Source organism: Benincasa hispida, chromosome 1 (assembly GCF_027475165.1).
Source record: "Benincasa hispida cultivar pf3 chromosome 1, pf3_genome.v1.1, whole genome shotgun sequence".
Taxonomy (NCBI): Eukaryota; Viridiplantae; Streptophyta; class Magnoliopsida; order Cucurbitales; family Cucurbitaceae; genus Benincasa; species Benincasa hispida.
The window spans coordinates 3,938,304-3,957,993 of NC_143478.1; the positions used below are offsets into that span (position 1 = coordinate 3,938,304).

The following is a 19,690-nucleotide window of genomic DNA, read 5'->3' on the forward strand; positions in this document are numbered from 1 at the left end:
AACAAATTAGCTGTGGAAAATTCTGCATGGATTCTATCGCCTCTCCTTCGTATTCTTCGTCCCTCTGGAACACAATCGCCTCCCGACTCCCATAAATAATTATAATAATTAAACTATTATTATATTTTATAGTTAATAGATCCTCAACTTTCATTTATTAATTTGACAAAAATAGATTGAATATTCAAGTAATTATTAAAAAATAAATTTAAGTTCCATTTCATTTACCCAACATTCAAACTTCTAGATTTATAAGATATTTTTTAAAGTTAGTGTGTGTATATAACTCTATGTCAAACATCTCTATTATTTTTTTTTTTAAAGAACCTCATCAATTAAATATTTGATGAATTTAATCAAAGATGTTTATATACATTTCAATTTTGTAACTTATAGATTATTAATTTATAAAAAATTCTTGATTAATAATCAAATAAAAGCATTTATAGATTTATTAGATACACCTATCAAACTTTAGAGGTTTATTATATATATCATCAAAATTTTATGAATCTATCAAATACATTTTATATTTTATATACTTATAAAACATGTCAATTATTCTTAAAGTTTAAATATCAAATTCATGCCAATCTAGACATGATTTAATTGATTAAGACATAAATTATCGACCAAAAATCAATTTTTTAATCTCTTACTTACCAATGTTGTTGAACTTAGAATTATATATATATAAAAAAAAAAAAAAGAAGTCAAACTCACATTTTGACCCAAACAAGATAATTACCCTTTTTGAGTCCAAGTATGAGTTTTGGTATTTGAAAAGGAGAGAGAAATCAAGATCATAGTCTCTAGTTTTTATTCGATCCCTCGAATTTTCAAAATGATTGTCGTCATCAGTATTTGAATTAAGTCTAACATGGTAATTAAAGTTTCAAATATAACACTTTCGATCTTGAGGTTTGAATTTAATTTTTTATTAGTTCCTTAAGTACAAAGATAAGTTTATAAATGGTGCCTAGGTATATTTGTCATTTGATGCAAACTAGACTATACTCATCTCCATGCATCTCTTCCCAACAAAAAGAAAAATAATATTTAAAAAAAAAAATTGCCATATAACAACTTGTAATTGGACCATTAAATGAAATAATGCATGAAGATAAGTGCAACGGAGATGCACTCAAATATTTTTCTTGATATAATTAAATGATAACATAATAATTAAAATATCATTTTTGTACATATGTTCAACTTTTTTTCTATTATTTTTATCCTCAAAGGATCAATTAGAAATCAATTTACAAATTTAAAGATGGATTAGAAATCAATTTTAAATCTAAAACCGAAAAATATAATACTTTTTCAACTTACCAAATAGAAATTGAATTTAATTCCCCATTACCAAAAGTATTAATTAATCTTAAAAGTTAAATGATAAATTGAAAAGAAACTAATTAAGGCACCAAAAGTATTATTATTAAATGAAAATTCGAAAACCTTATCCTCTCCTTATTTTCTCTATAAACCCCATTTCGCATCCCATCCTTTCTCTCTCCCTTTTCAAATGGAAACAAATATCAACCTCTTCTCTCATCTCCTCCGTCGTCGCCGCCACCACCTCCGGCTTCCAACTTGAACCCATCTCTGTCCATGGCCACACAACAACAACCAAAACCCAATCCAACCCTCCGCCGTTCATTGTCGGATTCAGACCACGGCCGTCGCCGACGCCGCCGCGCCACCATCTCAACGACGTCGTCAAAATCGTCATGGAGTTCGAAGCTAGGGAAACTGCTTGCTCGTTTAGCCGTTTTGTCCCGAGACTCTGAGCTAACCGAAGAAAGCCTTGAAGCCCACAACAAACGAATTAATGAGCTCGATATCCTCGACAAAACCCCCAAATCCAGCCCTTATTACCGTGGCCTAACCGATTCCTCCCTCGCCATTAATTACCATCATGGCCCTCTCAATTCTACCCCCGTCCACGTCACCACTACAACACCACGTGGTCCCCACTCTTATGCCACCTCAGCAGCCGCCTCCACTCAATCCTCCTTCGTCTCCAAATTGAAGGACTACTGGGCCCCATGCCTCCGTAAACAACAAGAACAAGAAGAACAAGAAGAACAAGAAGAACAAGAACAACAACCCAGTAGTGGTCCCCACAATTCTTATAAAGAGCCACGTCAGCATCTGAGAATCCAGACGGTTACGACGAAGACGGCGTCGTTGTCGCCGGGATCATCGACGTCGGCGAAGAGAGAAAGTGGTGATGATGAAGTGGAGATCAGAAAGAAGCTGTTGAGGGAGAGATTAGTATCGAAGGGCGGACGGCGAGGAGGAGGTGGGGGCGGCGGCGGGGGAGTGGGGGTGGTGGTGGAGATGGAAAAAGAGAGGTATAGTTGGGGGGATAAGTATAGGCCAAAAGCGTTGGAGGATTTTATATGCAATAAAAAAAGGGCAATGGAATTGAAGGAAATGGTAAAGGAAAAAGGAAGTGGGCGTTATTATATATTTGAAGGGGCGCCTGGAGTTGGGAAAAGGACTATGATTCAAGCTATGCTTCGTCAAGCTTTTCGACATCAACCAATAATGGAGGTGTATTATCACTATCACTTAATAAACCTTCCCAATTCCCCCACACATATATTTTATTTTTCATTTTTTCTTTTCAAATTCATGCATTTATTTAATTTGAACTTTAATTTTACGCATGGATCAATAATTTTTATGTATTTATATTATAGCATATTTGAACTTTAATTTTGAAGTGAGAATTTTCCTAACTTCTTAATTATTCTCTCTTTCTTTCCTCACAGATCAAGGAAGTTGTCAAGGTTTTTGACTTCAAGGTGTGTCTAATTTTATTTTCTCTTCTCTTAATATACACATATAGAGAAAGAACCTACTTTCATTTCATGTTTTTTACCTTTCATTTCATTTAATTTAATTTGTCATAAAAATAAATTAATTAATTTACTAATGTCGGGGGATGTATTTTAGGTTTAAATACTATTTTGGCCCTTCTACTTTTTTTACTTTGGCTCATTTTAGTTTCAATACTTTTAAAATGATCATTTTGGTCCCCATACTTTCAAAATGTTTATTTTAGTCTTTTTATTTTTAACTTTGGTTCATTTTGATCATTGAATTTTGAAAAAATAACAATTTTGATCTCTTAAAAATGAAAATGAAATGACCAAAATGGTCAATTTTTTAAAGTACAAGGACCAAAGTGAACATTTTGAAAGTACAGAGACTAAAATGATCATTTTGAAAGTATAATGATCAAAACGAACTAGAACCATTAGTATAGGGACTACAGTAGTATTTAAATCTTATTTAAATTATGATTAGTAATTCTATGACTTGGTAGAGTGAAATGTTGGGAAGCATAGAAGTAAAGGTGAAAGAATCATCTCATTACGTGGAAGTCAATATGTCACAAACCAAAGGCTTTGAGAAACAAGTCATCGTCCAGCTCATGAAAGAATCCCAGTCTCCTTTACCATGTAATCATGCCAATTGTCGAGGTAATTAAACACATCATAGTTCCAACTAATTAAGGCATATCGATCATTGTAAATTTGAATTTACACATGTTTGCGTAAGTTGTATAATAGTATTTAAAACAAAAATCAATTTAAGCATAACTCAAATAATTAATAACCCTCGTGATGTTTGATTCATAAAAATTGTTATAAGATTTATGCGTATTAAGATTATTAATTTCAATTGATGTGTAGGGATTGTATTATGTGAAGCAGATCAGCTATCAAATGAAACTTTAATGTATGTAAAATGGGCGATTGAAAGGAACAAAGGTTGCAGCAAAATTTTCTTCTGTTGTTCCGATGCCTCTAAGCTTCTACTTCTTAGCTCTCTCTGCACTTTTGTTCACCTCTCCCCTCCTTCACAACAAGAGGTCCCAATTTCTTTCTTTTAAATCTTTTCCTCTCTATTTCATTTTAATTTAGAAAAAAATAAATAAATTACTAAAATGATAATTATTTTAAATGATAAAATTGTTGAAAATATTTTCAAATATGGTAAAAATGTCATTATGTATTACGTTTAAAATTCTACGAGAATAACATAATAATATCAAAGTCAAATTTGATTAGTAACAACATGTATATTAAACTAAATTTCTGAAAAAGAAAAAAAAAAATATTAAACCAAGTTAAATAAAAGTGGTATTTAGGAACATGAAACGATTTTAACAAAAAAAAAATGAAAATTGTTACACTAAATAATGAAAATAGATTGTAGAAGTGTTGGGGTTCATAGCAAAACAACAAGGATTCGACTTGTCGAAGCGATTGGCAGAGAGAATTGCCGACAATTCCAAGAACAACCTCCGACAAGCCATTCGATCCTTAGAGGCTTCCTGGAAAAAAAGGTTAGGGATACAATTAAATTCTCAGTTTTATTATTATTATTATTATTTTAGCTTTTCTTCGGATTAATTTATTTTATGGTGAAATTATTAATGATTTGCAGTCAATTGTTTGAAGAAGATGAGAATAAATTATTGACGGGTTGGGAAGATGATATTGCAGATGTTGCTAAGAAGATAGTCGAAGAGCAAAGCCCAAAACAGTAATTAACTATATATTTATATATATCACCATTCATTTTTATTACCAATTTTTTCTTCAAGTTTATTTGATTTTAATTAATTTCTAATGAAGTTCATATCTCTTACCTTTTTTTTTTTTTTTACCTTACCACTTAAAATTAAGAATATAATGCTTTCCAATTGTGATAATTTATTTAAATAATTATTTTAAATGATAAAATTACTAAAAAAAAATTTCAAGTATAGCAAAATGTCACTGTTTATTCGTAATTAAAATCTATTCTTGTCTATCACAATATATCACTGATAGATAATGACATTTTACAATATTTATAAATAAGTTGACTCATTTTTTTCTTTATTTGAAATCAATTTTAATTATTTTGTTTATAAAATTTAAGCTCGAAATATAATTCTTATTTTGTTTTGTTATTTATTTGTTTATGAGTGTTTTTTAAAATGTAAGCCCAAATTTTAAAATAAACAAATAAATAACAAAATTATTTATATTTTTTTGAGTTTCGCTGAGAATATAAGTGTTTAGTGAAAATCTTATTAGAGAAGTTTTAAGAAAACAAAAATAATGTTCAAGCATCAAGTTTTTTTTTTAAAAAATCAAATGATTAACAAAAGTAACCAAAAGGGGATTAGAAATTTATTAACAAAAGTAACCAAAACGGGGTTAGAAATTTAAGTTAAATAATTAAATAACTATATGTTACATTTTAATTTTCTATTTATACTTCAATTTTAATAGATAATATTAACAAACCTTTTTCATTTTTTTCCCGATTTAATGTTAAAAAAAAAAATAAATTAAAGTAACTTTTTGGATTTTCGATCACAAGATTTAATATTATGTTGATTTCTTTTAGTAAAATAAAAGTGGATAATGGGTTTTTAAGAAAAAAAGAAAAGAAAAGAAAATGGCGTACATGTCAATTATCTACCTTTAAAATTAATGTTTAATTGTTTCTTCGTTCATTCACAGGTTGTATATAGTTCGTGGAAAACTTAAAAAGCTTATTGAATATGATGTCTCCCCCAATTTCATTTTTAGGGTAATTTTCTTTTATCTCTCGTTTTCTTTTTTTTTTTTTTTTTTTTCCTTTTAGATTCTCTCTTGTATCCAACAATATAACATTTTATAGACACATAAGTCTTACAAACAATTACTTTTCCAAAGATTTATTCAACTAATCACCCTAAAACATCAATCTAATCTAATGTTGAGGTTTAATAATCGATTTCTCCTGTCATAAAAAAAAAAAAAAAGTAAATATCAATTTACACACCCCTGAACTTTGGAGTTGTATCGATTGAATCCCAAAACTAATGGTTGTATTAATTTAAACTTTAAACTATCATATGTGTATCAATTTAAACCTCAAACTAATAATTGTATCGATTAATAACTTCACAAGTGTACAATTTAAACCTTTACTTTTCATTATGTTTTATTTGGATACACTTATGGAATTAGTTCAGGATTTAAATTAATATAATTATTAGTTTAAGGTTTAAACTGATACTACTCAAAAGTTTAGGGTGTAAATTGTTAAAAAAAGAAAAAATGAAAAAAAAAAAATCTTCTAATTTTTCCTAATTAAAAATTTTGTCTCATATATCTTCTCTTATTCTCTGTAATGCTATGTATGTGCAGACTCTAGTAGATGAATTAAAGAAGTTTTTGGATGAAGAATTACAACGTCGAATTGAGGGTTTCTATGCTGATTATAATGTAAATTTTTCCCCCTTTATTATAAATTTAATTTGTGCATATCTAACTCGTACAAGATTTATTAACGTAAGTGCCATTTTATTATAATATAAGGTTTTTTTTTTTAAAAAAATTAAGAAATAAAATGTGAATGAAATATTTAAAGAACAATATTAATGTATAGATGTTAATTTGAATTTTAGAAAATGGAGGAAAAATCATTTGTTAGTGAAAAAGGCAGTGGGGAAGAGGCGGTGGCCAAAGGGCAGCATGATCCTATGAGAAAGAATGTTAACCACTTCTTGAAGATTGAAGGTAATATATTTTAATTGAGTGAAAATACTTTTTTTTTTTCCCTTAAATTTTGAGTCCGATTTTCATTTGTTAGTTCAAAATATTATACTTTTAGTCTTTAAAATTTTAATTAGTTCGTGCTATAATTTTACTATTGAAATTTAAGTTTTGTTTTAATTTGGTTCATAGGTTTCAAAACTTACACTTGTAAACCACGATTTTTCACTAAATACTCACTTCGGTCTTTCGTGTTAACTTATTAATTAATTTAAAATAATTACAAATTAGTTTTAATAGTAATGAAAAATTTGTGAAACTTAGTTAATTGTAATTCTTTTAATTTTTTAAAATTAATTAATAGATATTAATATTAATTATTGAAAGTAAGTATTTAATGAAAAATTGAGGTTAAAAATGTAATATTTTGAAATCTAAGAATTAAATTGAAATCAAACTCAAAAATTAACCTTCTAAAATCTAAGGACGAAGTAAAAACCAACCCAAAATAATAGGCGAAAAAGTATTTCCCCCTAGGTTAACCATCCAACCCAAAAAATGAAAGTTTTATTTACTATTTTTCAGATTAGTATTTTTTTTTAGTTTTATATTTATGTATATATTTAAAAAGAAAACATTGGGTTATCTATTAATTCTATATTCATTTTTTTTTTTTTTACAATCATGGAATAAATTTGAATATTTTTATTGTATTTTATATATTTGAACCAATTTTGATTATGCTATTTCTATAAAATTTTAACTTCTTGAAATATTAAAGATATATATTATTATGCTAATTGTTTAAATACTTTATTTCGGTCATTCCAGAAAGTAAAAGGTAACTGGCAACGATTTCTGTTTTCGATTTTCTATTTCTAAAAAATAATTTGAGATATTTCCATTGTCTTGGCTAAATCTTTTTACATTTTTAAAAAGACCTTTTAAACCTTAGCCATCTTTTATATACAAACAACATAGCCTACGTTTTAATAAACACAAAATTACATAAAGATTTTTAACAGATTCTTCAAAGTACAGTTCAAAAGATTTTTAATTGTTTTATTTCCCACAAGGCTAAGAACACAATAGGTGCTTGTTTTTTCTTTTAAATTTTTAAAAAGTGAAAATTATTACTAGACAAGCATATATAATTAAAGGTTATTTTTAAATATAAAAAAATGAATCAATTTATTTACAAATATAATCAAATGTCACTGTTTGTGACTATCATTGATAGACAATAACATTTTGTCATCTTTAAATTTTTTTTAAATAATTTTATCATTTAAAATAATTATCTTATAATTAAATTATTTCTTTATTTCTTTCATTTTCTTGTACAGAATTCATAGCGAAGTTCATGAGCTGCTATAAGGGAGAAGCAAATGGCATGAAAATAAATAAATAAATAATCTCAACATTTGAAAGGTTGGTTTTCGGGAAAAACTCACTTTTGAATTTTCCCCTTGGTATATCAGATTCTTGCTTAATATATATTTATACACAAACTTATATATATATAAAAATATATATATTATTACTTGTCATGTAATATTTACTATAATTTTTTTTCATGGTGTGTGGGGATACTTTTATATTAATAATATATCCGTTTGATTATTATGATTTCTTTTTTTAGCCTTTTTTTTTTTATAAAAAAAAAAACCTTTTTCTTATGAAGTATTTAACCAAAATTTAATAATTTAAGCCTCATTTAGTAACTACGTTTGTTTTTTGTTTTTGTTTTTGAAAATTAAGCCTATGGACACTATTTTCATTTTCAAATTTCTTCTTTTGTTATTTACTAATCACCGATGGTTTAAAAAACCAAGCCAAACTTTTGAGAACTAAAAAAAAAGTAGTTTTTGTTTTTAGAATTTGACTAAGACTTTAGTCATTGTACTTAAATATGCAAACCATGGTAAGAAATGTAAATGATATAGGCTTAATTTTAAAAAACAAAAATAAAAACAAAATAGTCACCAAACGAGATTTTAATAATGATTTTGTTTTTGTCTCATAATTGTTTTGTGTTTCTTATTTCATATTGTTAGAAACAAGAAAATAAAGGTCAATTTCATAATAATTTTAATTTTTAAGAAACAGTTTTGTTCTGTTTTCTTTTTCCTTTTCTAAAATGTTCTAATTTGAAGATTTTTTATTCTCGGTGTAAGTTAATTATCAGTGTTTCAAGTTACCGGCGAGTATTGGAAGGGGAAGCTCCTGTGTTTTATTTATATGATAATTCAATGTATAAGTGAATTCTTTGGAGACTAAACTTGGGTTAATTAACAAATTGGTTTGTATAATTTGGGATTAGTTTCAATTGTGTACTATAAAAATGGAGATTTGACATCACTTTCATCCAAATAGTTTAAGGGTTTCAATATAAATTTCTATGGATTGAGCTTAATTTCAATTTAATTTTTATGGTTTTAAAAGTTTTATGTCATGAACTAGTGCTTTATATTTAATAGTTATTATTATAGAGGTTAGATTTAGTTTAAAGAAAAGAAAAGAGAAGATTATTTTTAAATATAAAAAAATAGTAACTTATTTATAAATAAAGTAAAAAGTTATTATTTATCAATGATAATATTGATAGACTATATCACTGTTTATTATTGATAGGTAGTGATATTGTGCTATATTTGACAATATTGTCAATAATTTTGTTATTTAAAACAATTATCAAGAAATTAAATTGAAACTAAATCCACCTACCATAAATAAATAATAATAATAATAAAATTGTTGAAATGAAAAAAAAAAAAGAAAAATTGAGGTCAATTTTAGAAAATTAAATACAAAATGGAAATGCAGTTAATCATAATAGGTAAGCCACTTCACAACCACATATTAAAGAAGAAGAAGAAAAAAAAAGACAACTACCAATGAGTTGGAGCCATGTTGTATTTTTCTTTCATGTTGGTGCATGTCCATGAATGCACATGTTCTTTGTTTCTCTTTAGACAATCAGGACAACTGTCAAACATGACCAATTACTTTAATAACTAAAAACAAAATATGTATATATAAAAGTTGATGATTGAGGCATTTTCATTTTATTTGTAGCTTCTTTTTTCTTAACAAAAAATTACTTAATGAAAAAACAATTTTTTTTTTTTTCATTTTTAGAGTTAATGACATATTTGGAGAATTTAATTTTCTATACTCTTAATAAAAAACTTGTTAACATTGGAGTTGAGCTAATACAAAAACATGTAAATACCTAATAATTTAAACTATGCTGGAGTGAATGGATGTATTTTCATTGTTTGAAGACAATGCCATGTGTACCTTTCTTAGCGCTTCCAATTAAAACAAAATTGGTGAATGAGGATTTGATGCATGTGTTCCAAGTTTTGTTTGCTCTTTGGAATCATCCATTACATGAGAGAGAAGCTGATTCAAAAACCCACAAATTTCACTATTACTTCTTTTCACTAAAACAACATTCGAATACTAATAGCCTTTTTCAAGAACCATTATCTTAAATTACTTTTTTTTTTTTTTTTTTACCAATATTATCTTTGATTTTTTTTTAAAAAAAATATTTAAAATCTATCATTCAAATGGAAATAGGTAAACTACATATTTTGTTCTATGATTTGGAGAAAGTTAGAATTTCATCCTAATGATTTATAACTATAATTTAATTTTTATGGTTTGACAAAATTCTCATAATTAGTCCCTACCATAAGAACTATTTAGGAGCATTTTATCATATCATGGAGACTATGCATGTCATTTTATCAATCCATAGAAATTAAATTTTAACTTTTAAAACCATAAAACTAGATTCTAACTTTCTCTAGACTATATGAACTAAATTTACAACTTAAACAATAGAAATCTACTAAGATTTTAGATGGAAGTTGGAACTTGAAACGGGTGTGGAGGTGATCTGAAATAGTTTGACAACATTGGAGTCTCAATTTTTGTTTCAAGTCACCACCAAATCATTTTGTCTCAATTTTCGTCCAACATTCTCTCTTAGAAAATACTTTTCAAATATTTACGAAAATTAAAAGTAATAATGTAATGGTTGAAAAAAATATGAGTGAAGTTAAAGTACATAAAAAAGAAGTTAAAACCATGGGTTTTCCTTTAAAGAAAAATAAAAAGAAAAGGTACCAATTCAACGCCAAAGATTTCAAGTGCCCAATAATAACCACAACATTTACTTAAAAAAGCTGCAAAATCTTTTAAAACACTAATGAATCTCATCTGTACACAACTTCAAACCCAAGAAAACCCACAAACAGAATCAGAAACAGAACAAAGATCTGACCATGAAAGGGTCAGAACCCAAAATCTGCCATAGTCAAAATTGCAAAGCTTTGTTGGTGTGTGTATATGTGAAGATACATACATTACAAACTCATCCAGTCGGTGGCTGAATATATTACTATCTAATCAGGCAAATAACAGAACCAATTCATGCTTAAAACTGGAGAGAATCCAATTTTTGAAACCTGGGTTTTGGCTGAGGAATTTGGCCACAATTCTGCAAAGTTTGAATTCCAAATTTTGGGTTTGAATTTGTTCAAACAGCTGCAAGTTGTTGCTTCTTATGAGAAGCTTCATCTTCATCAAAACAGAAGTGGGATTTCAGAGCTCTTGATGAACTAAGCAGCTCTGATTTTGTAGAAGCAGCGCTCATCAAAGGAGGCTGAAGCAGAAGCATTTGTCTTTGAAGATATGAGTAATAAGAATGGAAGGTGGTAGGAGTGACATTCAAATGAAAGCCCAAACCAAATAGAAAATCCACTTCAAGAAAGTTCATTTCTGTTGTGCTGATCCCACCCACTTTTGCATAATATGCATTGTTGTAGTACCTGAAAATAATTCCACTACATATTTCAGTAAACTTCAACTCAAATTGTCCAAATTCAAAACCCCTTTTTAATATCTTTGGGAAAGAAAAAAGGCTGATTATAGAACCAAATTTTGCAGCCTTTTTGTATTATGTAAAGTAAATTCATGTATAGTTCAATATGCTTTTTAGCTGGCTGCCTAGCTGTTGAAAAATGAGAGAAAGAAGCATATTCAGCAAGTAGTGTGATGAAATGATGCATAAGGAGAAAAATATTCCCAGAAAACCAACCAAAGAAAGAGATCAAGAACAAACAAGAAGTTGCAAAAAGCATCATATTCATCAAAACAAAACCCACATAAAAAAGATCCTTGAAAAGGAGATAAAAGAATCTTTTAAAATAACAAGTTTTCTTCATTCTACAACCAGAAGTGTACCCCAGAAAAAAGCCATAATTAGCAAAACCAAAACGTGTTCTTAAAACCCCTGTCTCACAGTTAAAAAAAAGAAAGAAAGAAAGAAAGAAAGAAAGAAAGAAAACAGAACTCATTGAGGCATTTCATCAGTAACTTGGCAGGTAGGCTGAAAAAAAGCCCAAATCAAATCACACATCGAAAATTCTGTCAATCAGGTTAGAAAAACTCACGTATCATCCATAAATTTGGCAGAAACAAGAACGCTAGTGATAAGCAAGCGATGAACATTGAAGGAATTGATGGGCAAAGAGGGTTGTCTTTGAACAAAGCGATCGAGATAAACGTAGGCAATGACGAAGCAAGAGGGGCTGCAATTGGCGTACTTGAAGATTCTTTCTAAGTAGCTTTGGATGGAAATGGTGGGGCGAGTTAAGCCATGGAAGGCTGAGATTTTGTGGGGTTGAAGATGAACAGAGAGGTTTTGATCGTTGGATTCGGCCACTCGTTGGAGGAGACAAGAGAGGAAATCGATCAGCTTCGCCATGACAGTTGGGTCCTCTAGCTCCGCCATTGATGAACAATCAAGCACGCTTCAGAGCTTTTTTCCTTCTGGTTGTTTTTGTTTTTGAGTTTCCGGCAAATTGGAATTGCATGGTTTTTATATATACATAATACAACAATGGAGGACGTGGGGGATAATTGAAGATACTTGTTTATTCATGCTTTACTTTCATTACTATTTTAAATAACAAAACTACTAAAATTATTTATAAATAATAGTAAAATATCACATTTTATCTATAATAGAATTTCGATTGACTAGTATATGCGATTTAAGATAGACAATAAAATTTTATTATATTTATAAATATTTTAATTCATTTTTTTATTTTTAAAAATGACTATTTAATTTACTTTTGAACTCAAGAGTATATGCATCAAACCAAAAATTAGCAATGGACATATCAATCACTTTCGATCACTTCAAAAGTAGATATTTGATTCCTCTACTCTATATGTTGTTAAAAATATATATATACATACCTAAATTAATTGAGTTATAATGAAGTTGATAATGGATAGTTAAAATAGTATATAAGTTTTTATTTATTGATTTATTTTATTAATAAGTCTCTAAAATGTATCTAACAAATTTTTCAATTTTCAATTTTATGTCCATATAAATTTACAAATTATGTAAATTCTGAAAAACAACATTTTTATGTTTTCAGTGTATTCAAATTTTGAATTTGAAATTTTGAAATACAGAATTATACTAAAAAAGATAAAATAGTTTTAAAAAATAGTTTTTAATATTATAAACTTAATTTTTTTTATTAAATTAAAGTATTTAATATTATATATTATATGATATTACCAAATAATAATTATACAATTTTTTAACATAAAACGAATTTATTAATTAATTAATACTAGTTTATATTTAACGTAGTAAATGAAACTATAAATATATTATGGAATACATTTTTAAAAAAATTATTTAAATTAGAATTTAAATTTTGAATCTCCTATCAAATATATTTGGAGATATGAAATATAGCTCTGTCATTGAGTACATAATTTTTTTCTCTTTAAAAAGAAGTACAAAGATTTAAATAGATACAATTTTTACATTAAAAATATATTTATTTATTTTATTTAATGACCGAAAAGGACACAAGAACTCGAACATGGACATCTTTGTCCCCTTCGGTGGGGTTGGCTGAGTGGCTTTCCAAACATAGAAGGTTTTTTGTTTTTTTTTCCTCTCTCTTTGAAATTTCAAGAGAGGGATTTTGAGTTGGGGTAATGATGTTTTGAATTCAAATTCATAATTATTAGAGAAGGTGTGAAGTTGGATTATACTCGGTTTCTTTTTAAAAATTAATTATCAATTTTCTATATGGCTAATTCCTTTATTTGATTTCTTTTCACCTTTTTAAAATAATCATAAAAATTACAGAGTGATTGATATTATTATTACCACTTCGAAAAAACTTTTAAAAATAGAAAAATAAGATAAATTATTTACACAAAATAACAAAAATTAATCTTCTTATATAGAAGTTCATAAAAGTCTATCGATGTTTATTAGTGATAGAAACTAATAGAAGTCTATCATTGATGCTATATGGTAGACGTTGATAGAAGTTTATTAATGTCTATTAGTTTTTTTTTTTTTTTTGTTATTTTTGTAAATAGAAAAATTTCTCTCTTTTTTTTCTCTAAAATATTTTTTAATTTCCATTAAAAAAAAGATTGTTTTGACAATAATTATGATAGAAGGATAATATAATTTCACTCAAAGAACATCATGAAAACAAAAATGATATAAAGCGCGTTTGATATATGGATAGTGGAAAAATAATAAATGAACAAGAACAAACATTGAAATTAAAACTATTCTTTTTCAAATAATTAAAATAAGGATTCTTTGTTTCTTCAATTAATATTTGAAACTTGCAAGAGAGGGAAAAAAAAAAAAAAAAAAGAAGTTAAAGATAATGGATTATGATGACATTTGGCATTCTCTTTTTCTCTAATTCTTTTAATTAAAAAATTGACTTTTTTCAACAAAAAAAAAAAAAAAAAAAGAGTTAAAGAAATGTAAACACAATTGATGGGCAATTAGGCAAAGGCCTAAGGATCATGTGAATACATGTGCAAAAATTGGGTATAAAAATGTTAGGGATCCAAAAAAGAGAGAGAATGCATGTGTATTGATTCAATTGACTCAGTGACACAACATGGATTTGCTAAGTTCATCCAAAGCATAAGCATATGCTGTTGCTTTTGGTCCAAACACACAAAGATTTAGCTTTGATGGGTTGGATTTTCAAATTTGGTCATTAAATATCATTAAATTATTATTTTGTTTCATTCACACACACACATATATATTGTACGAACATTGTTACGTATCGTATCGAGTATTTCTATCAAGAACATGAAAAACTTATACATTAAATACCAAAGAGATAATTTCTATGCACATTAAAACATGTTCTTGTGGACTCATAGTTTTTAATACGTCTTAGTATATATGAAACCTGAGACTGAAAAACTAACATGTACTTGGATCATACATAGAAATAATGATTGATTTTCAATGTGTAAGGTATGTAATTTTATGGTCAGTTTGTGACTTGAATTTAAGTGGCATGTAGAGTTAATGAGTTTGGTAGCTTCAGGTAAACAAATCGATATATGAAACGTAAGCTCAACTTCTTAATTTCAAATAGGTTAAAAAATACTTCTGACCCTTGAATTTTTATGGAAGTAATAATTTAATCTATGAACTTTGATTCATAACAGTTTAGTTCATATACTTCCAATTTTGTAACAGTTTAGTCCCTAAACTTTAGTATGTAATAATTTAGTCTTTGTACTTTCGAAATTGTAACAATTTAGTTCCTGACGTAAAAAAAAAAAAAAAAAAAAAAAAAAAAAAAAAAAAAAAAAAAAAAAAAACCAAAATTAGATGTCAATTTTTAGCGCTTTATGATGTGAACTTTGTATTTTGTAAAAATATTAAGTATCTAATTAATGGTTCATTTAAGCCTGAAATTTCATTAAACTTTAACATTAATTTCTACCATAAAGATTAAATCATTACAAATTTTAAAATTAAAGGACTAGACTGTTACATAGTAAAGTTTGGGACTAAATAGTTACAAAATTAAAAATATAGGGACTAAATCATTACAAACCAAAGTTTAAAAATTAAATTGTTACTTATATATAGGGACTAAAAGTGATTTTTAACCTTTCAAATACGGTTCAGGGTAAGCCAAATATCCCCTAATTTAAAAACCCAAACATAATCTCTCATCATCATACTTCAATTATTCATATTTATTTTAAAATATACTTTCTCGTACTTTTATCTTAAATGTTTCGAGGGAATGTTTGGATACTCTAGAATAAAAAATTAAATTAAATTAAAAGAAAAAAAAAATCTCCTTAAAGTGCAGATCTAAAAAATTCACAATTCCAAGACTTAACAACTCATTGGAGTTCATAACTCCACTCCTTACCCTAAATATCTCCCGAGTTTTCTAAAACCAGATTGTTGACAACTCAAATTAGTAAAACTAGAATTTCTCTTATTTCAAATATTGTATTCAAATGGTTGTGTTATGGAAGAAAAAGAAAAGAAGACATGTTAGAAACAAGTTGGAATTAGTTGTATTCATTCCATTTTGAAATTTGGCAAGCTGGTTCCAACTTGAACATGCAACTTCTCACAAGGATTTGAGCTGTAGACAGTTAAAAATCAATTCCATTGGATGACTGGAAAAGGATATAATTTCATATGTTTTTATATTATCATACAACCAACAAGATCTTCAAAGATACCAAAAATGTACAACATGAATTACCCAATTGGTTTATGAGAGAGACAGCTTAATTAAAAAGATAATGAAATTTATTGATTTATTTTGTACTATGATTTTAAATTCTTTAAAAAAAAAAAAAAAGTTCTAAATTAGCATGTTGATAATCTCATAGTTATTCTAGTTCATTTTTTATGTACATATATGTTTGTGTATATATATATATATAATCATCCAAATTTTAATAATTTTTTTTTCGTTTTTGATATTTTAGATACTTAGGCCTTGAAAAATGGTGCCAACACAAGCATATTTTTTAATACATATGAAAAAATAAAAATAATAAAGTTATATTATGATATTGTATATTTGTAAATGATTAGCTGTGTGATTTTTAGTTCAAGATTGTACATAAAGTTTTAATATGGAAGTCTACTACTTAGGTTTGCATGTGATTAGTATAGCTGCAAGTAGAAAAGATTTCATAGTCATTTGCAGAAAATTATAACAATCATATAAACAATATCATAAACTAAACTTTGGGCTCATTTAGATTGAATATATTAAAAAAATGTTTTTCAAAAAAGACATTATTTTAAAACTCTTATGATTAAAAAAAAAATCTTTAAAATAAACTTCAAAAAGTGTTTAAAAATTTAAACACTTGAAAAATTAAACCATACACAACCTAAATCTTCACTCACTCCTGTCATTCTATACAAGCTACACATACTACCCAATTACAACTTAATTTGAAATTTTTAGAGAACTAAAAGGATTATTTTACGGCTAACAGACAAGGCGTATCGAGGTTTTGTTAGAACTAATAACCATTTCACTACAAGAAATAGGAGTTATCATAGCTTTGGTAGATAGCCTTTTAGAAAATAGGCTTATAAAATCTCACACACAAAAAAAGGCACTCAATTGTTAAAAATGAAATTTGGGTGGGTTCAAAATTTTCGAAGCAACGTGCGATAAGCTCAATCAGTACGTACAGGGAGTTTCGTTTTTCCTTTCTCATCTTTCTTTTCCTTTCCTTATCTCCTCACACAAAAACCGAACCCTTCTTCCTATAAAAACTCAAACTTTCATTGTTGGAAACCCAACCAAGCTCCGTTGCTCCCAAATTTCCTGATGAAATCACAGAAGAAAAGTGTAAAGCGACGACAACACCCTCGTCATTGCCTTGATTTTCAAGAAACCTCGATTCAAATCTCACTAAAGGCAAACGTTGGTGGCTCTTCTTCTACAATACGATTGATTAGGGTTTTTTTTATATATAAATTAGATATTTGTGTCTTAAATGCTCTGTCCTTTATTTGATTTTTGTATATTATTCATGGAACTATACCTCTAGATTCATAGGCATGGTGGCTGTTTCAGCTAGACATCTTTAGAACTTTTCAAATTGTGGTAAAACTTAATTTTCAATTAGTTTTAGAGGAAATTTCTTCCACTTCTCCTAGTTCATTTCTTTCTTTTGATGATGTTAAACATAACAAGAGTTCTGAGTTATAACTTTTTATCGAGGTTGAAGTTCATGGGTGGGATGGGCCATAAAATGAACTAGGGGTCACCACTCCCCCCATCTTTATGTGCCTTACGCGTAGGTCCAACCCTTCCGTTCCTACGGAAGCTTCTGCATGCAGCTTCTCCCTTTTCGAGGGTGCGAAGGAACGACTTTTTCCTTGTGATTAGTAGGTGGAACATTAGCGGCTGTGGCCCCCTGAGTGTACTCTAAAAGGGAGCGAGGAGGAAGGGGCCACCCAGAGCGTGTATATCACAGAGGGGAAAAGAAGGAAGGGCGGTTCGGGGGGGTGGCCGTTGTGTGGTCCTTTGTTTACACCCCCTAGGGGGGTCTCCCCCCTTCCTTCTTTCCCCCCTGTGATATACACGCTCTGGGTGGCCCCCCTCCGACTCCTACAATGATGGAGAGAATGAGCTCTGCATACCATAAAATTTTATGCTAGAACTCGATCCTCGATCCAGTCCAAAACTCGATCTTCGATCCTCAATGTGAAGAACTCGTCCTTACTGTGAAGAACTCGATCCGGTCCAAAACTCGATCCAATCCAGAATTCGATCCTCGATCAAACTCGATCTAAGTCTTGATCTGGTCCATAACTCCCCCACTGTGAAGAACTCGATGCTCACCCAGATCTGTCGCAAAACAAAACCCACCTAATGCTCCCCCACTCAATGCTCGCCCGATTCGAACAGGAGAGACTTTTAAAGCGGTTAATAACATAAAAATGCTCAAATTCAGTTTAAAACATATTTTAGAACATTTTGAATTATTGCTTTCTTATTCTTTTGACAACAATTTCCTTTTCTTCTCTCTTGTTCTACACTATTTCTCTTCTAGCCTTCAATTGTTTATTGCTTGGTTTTTACCATGAGTATTATTTGTAGGTTTATGACTATAGACAAGATTGGAATCTTTTTGTCAATGAACCACAGGTAGGAAAGTATTATTTTAGCATGTTTGTCATGCTTAATTTTTGCTTTTTTTCTTAATGAGTAAACAAGTTACACTTTACAATATTGTTGATTTCAATCTATTACTAGAATTGTAAAACATCTCCATATTTTACATATTGTTCTAAATTTGTTTTTAACATATTTATTCATTGTGTCTTTGTTTCTATTTTACTATTATTTTCATATGTTTAGAGTTCATGACAATTGTTTGTATTATTATTGCCTAATTAGTGGCATTTATTATTTCAATTATGTATGAAGTTTAATGTCAACTTATCCATCCTGGCCAATGCTTATATATATTTGTTACATTGAGAATAGCTAAAATGAATGACATGCTCATGAATTTAGAGGTAATTAAAGGTTTAATAATTGTGTTTACTAACTTTGTCGATTATTAATGAACCACATATTTTAAGATTGTTTTGAGAGTCAAAATGACAATTATGTACTTTTTATATAGTTTTGACATTCAATTGTGGTTTTGGAAACCAATCTGATGCTAATTCACTTTTTATGTAGGTAGATGAAGATTAAAGATGGAAGCTCAATTCCATGATGCTATAATCCTCAAAATTTGATGTATTATTGGATAATTTTTTTAGTTTCTAATGTAAATTGATTACTAAATTTCAATAATGAAATGAAGTCATTTTATTTAATGCATACATTGTGAATTATTTCATATGTCTATTTAACTTAAAAACAAGTGTTTGTAATGTAAACAGACATAATTTCACTGTTATTTGTTATAACATAAGATTAAAGCTATATATATGATATAATAGTCTTAAAAAAAGGTTATCATATATCAAATAAAACATTAAGAAAATGCTATTATATAATAAAGATAGCATTGAGAGCAAGCTATTATACGTTAAAGATAGCTTTAATGACTAATGCTATTGAATGTTTTCATAGCCATGTATACATGCTATATTTCCATACTCAATTATAGCATCTATTATAGCTTTACAAAAAGGCTATAAAAAGTCGCAGACTTTTAATAACATGGTAATAACATGGTCTATCGGGGCATTCGAAAAAGGCTATGAAAGGTCTTTTATAACCTTT

General features: G+C 28.1%; 2 protein-coding genes across 2 annotated transcripts; one reads left to right on the plus strand and one right to left on the minus strand.

Moving 5' to 3' along the window:
- Positions 1-1,434: 1,434 nt before the first annotated feature.
- On the plus strand, positions 1,435-8,180 carry LOC150038174 (replication factor C subunit 3-like). Its single transcript, XM_090315009.1, has 10 exons — positions 1,435-2,562; positions 2,784-2,816; positions 3,341-3,497; positions 3,711-3,889; positions 4,230-4,366; positions 4,468-4,566; positions 5,538-5,607; positions 6,210-6,287; positions 6,470-6,581; positions 7,904-8,180. The coding sequence occupies exons 1-10, from the start codon at positions 1,615-1,617 to the stop codon at positions 7,966-7,968; spliced, it is 1,878 nt and encodes a 625-aa protein (XP_090171135.1). The 5' UTR covers positions 1,435-1,614; the 3' UTR covers positions 7,969-8,180.
- Positions 8,181-10,714: 2,534 nt separating this feature from the next.
- CYCP4;1 (cyclin p4;1) lies at positions 10,715-12,533 on the minus strand. Its single transcript, XM_039024121.2, has 2 exons — positions 12,026-12,533; positions 10,715-11,401 (listed from the first exon to the last, which is right to left on the minus strand). The coding sequence occupies exons 1-2, from the start codon at positions 12,364-12,366 to the stop codon at positions 11,110-11,112; spliced, it is 633 nt and encodes a 210-aa protein (XP_038880049.2). The 5' UTR covers positions 12,367-12,533; the 3' UTR covers positions 10,715-11,109.
- Between the last annotated feature and the right edge of the window lie 7,157 nt (positions 12,534-19,690).

Coding starts and splice junctions, on each gene's coding strand:
- LOC150038174 (XM_090315009.1), top strand. CDS start 1,615: ATGGCCACACAACAACAACCAAAACCCAATCCAACCCTCCGCCGTTCA. Junction 4,367..4,467: donor GAGGCTTCCTGGAAAAAAAG/GTTAGGGATACA, acceptor AATGATTTGCAG/TCAATTGTTTGAAGAAGATG. Junction 5,608..6,209: donor CCCCCAATTTCATTTTTAGG/GTAATTTTCTTT, acceptor ATGTATGTGCAG/ACTCTAGTAGATGAATTAAA.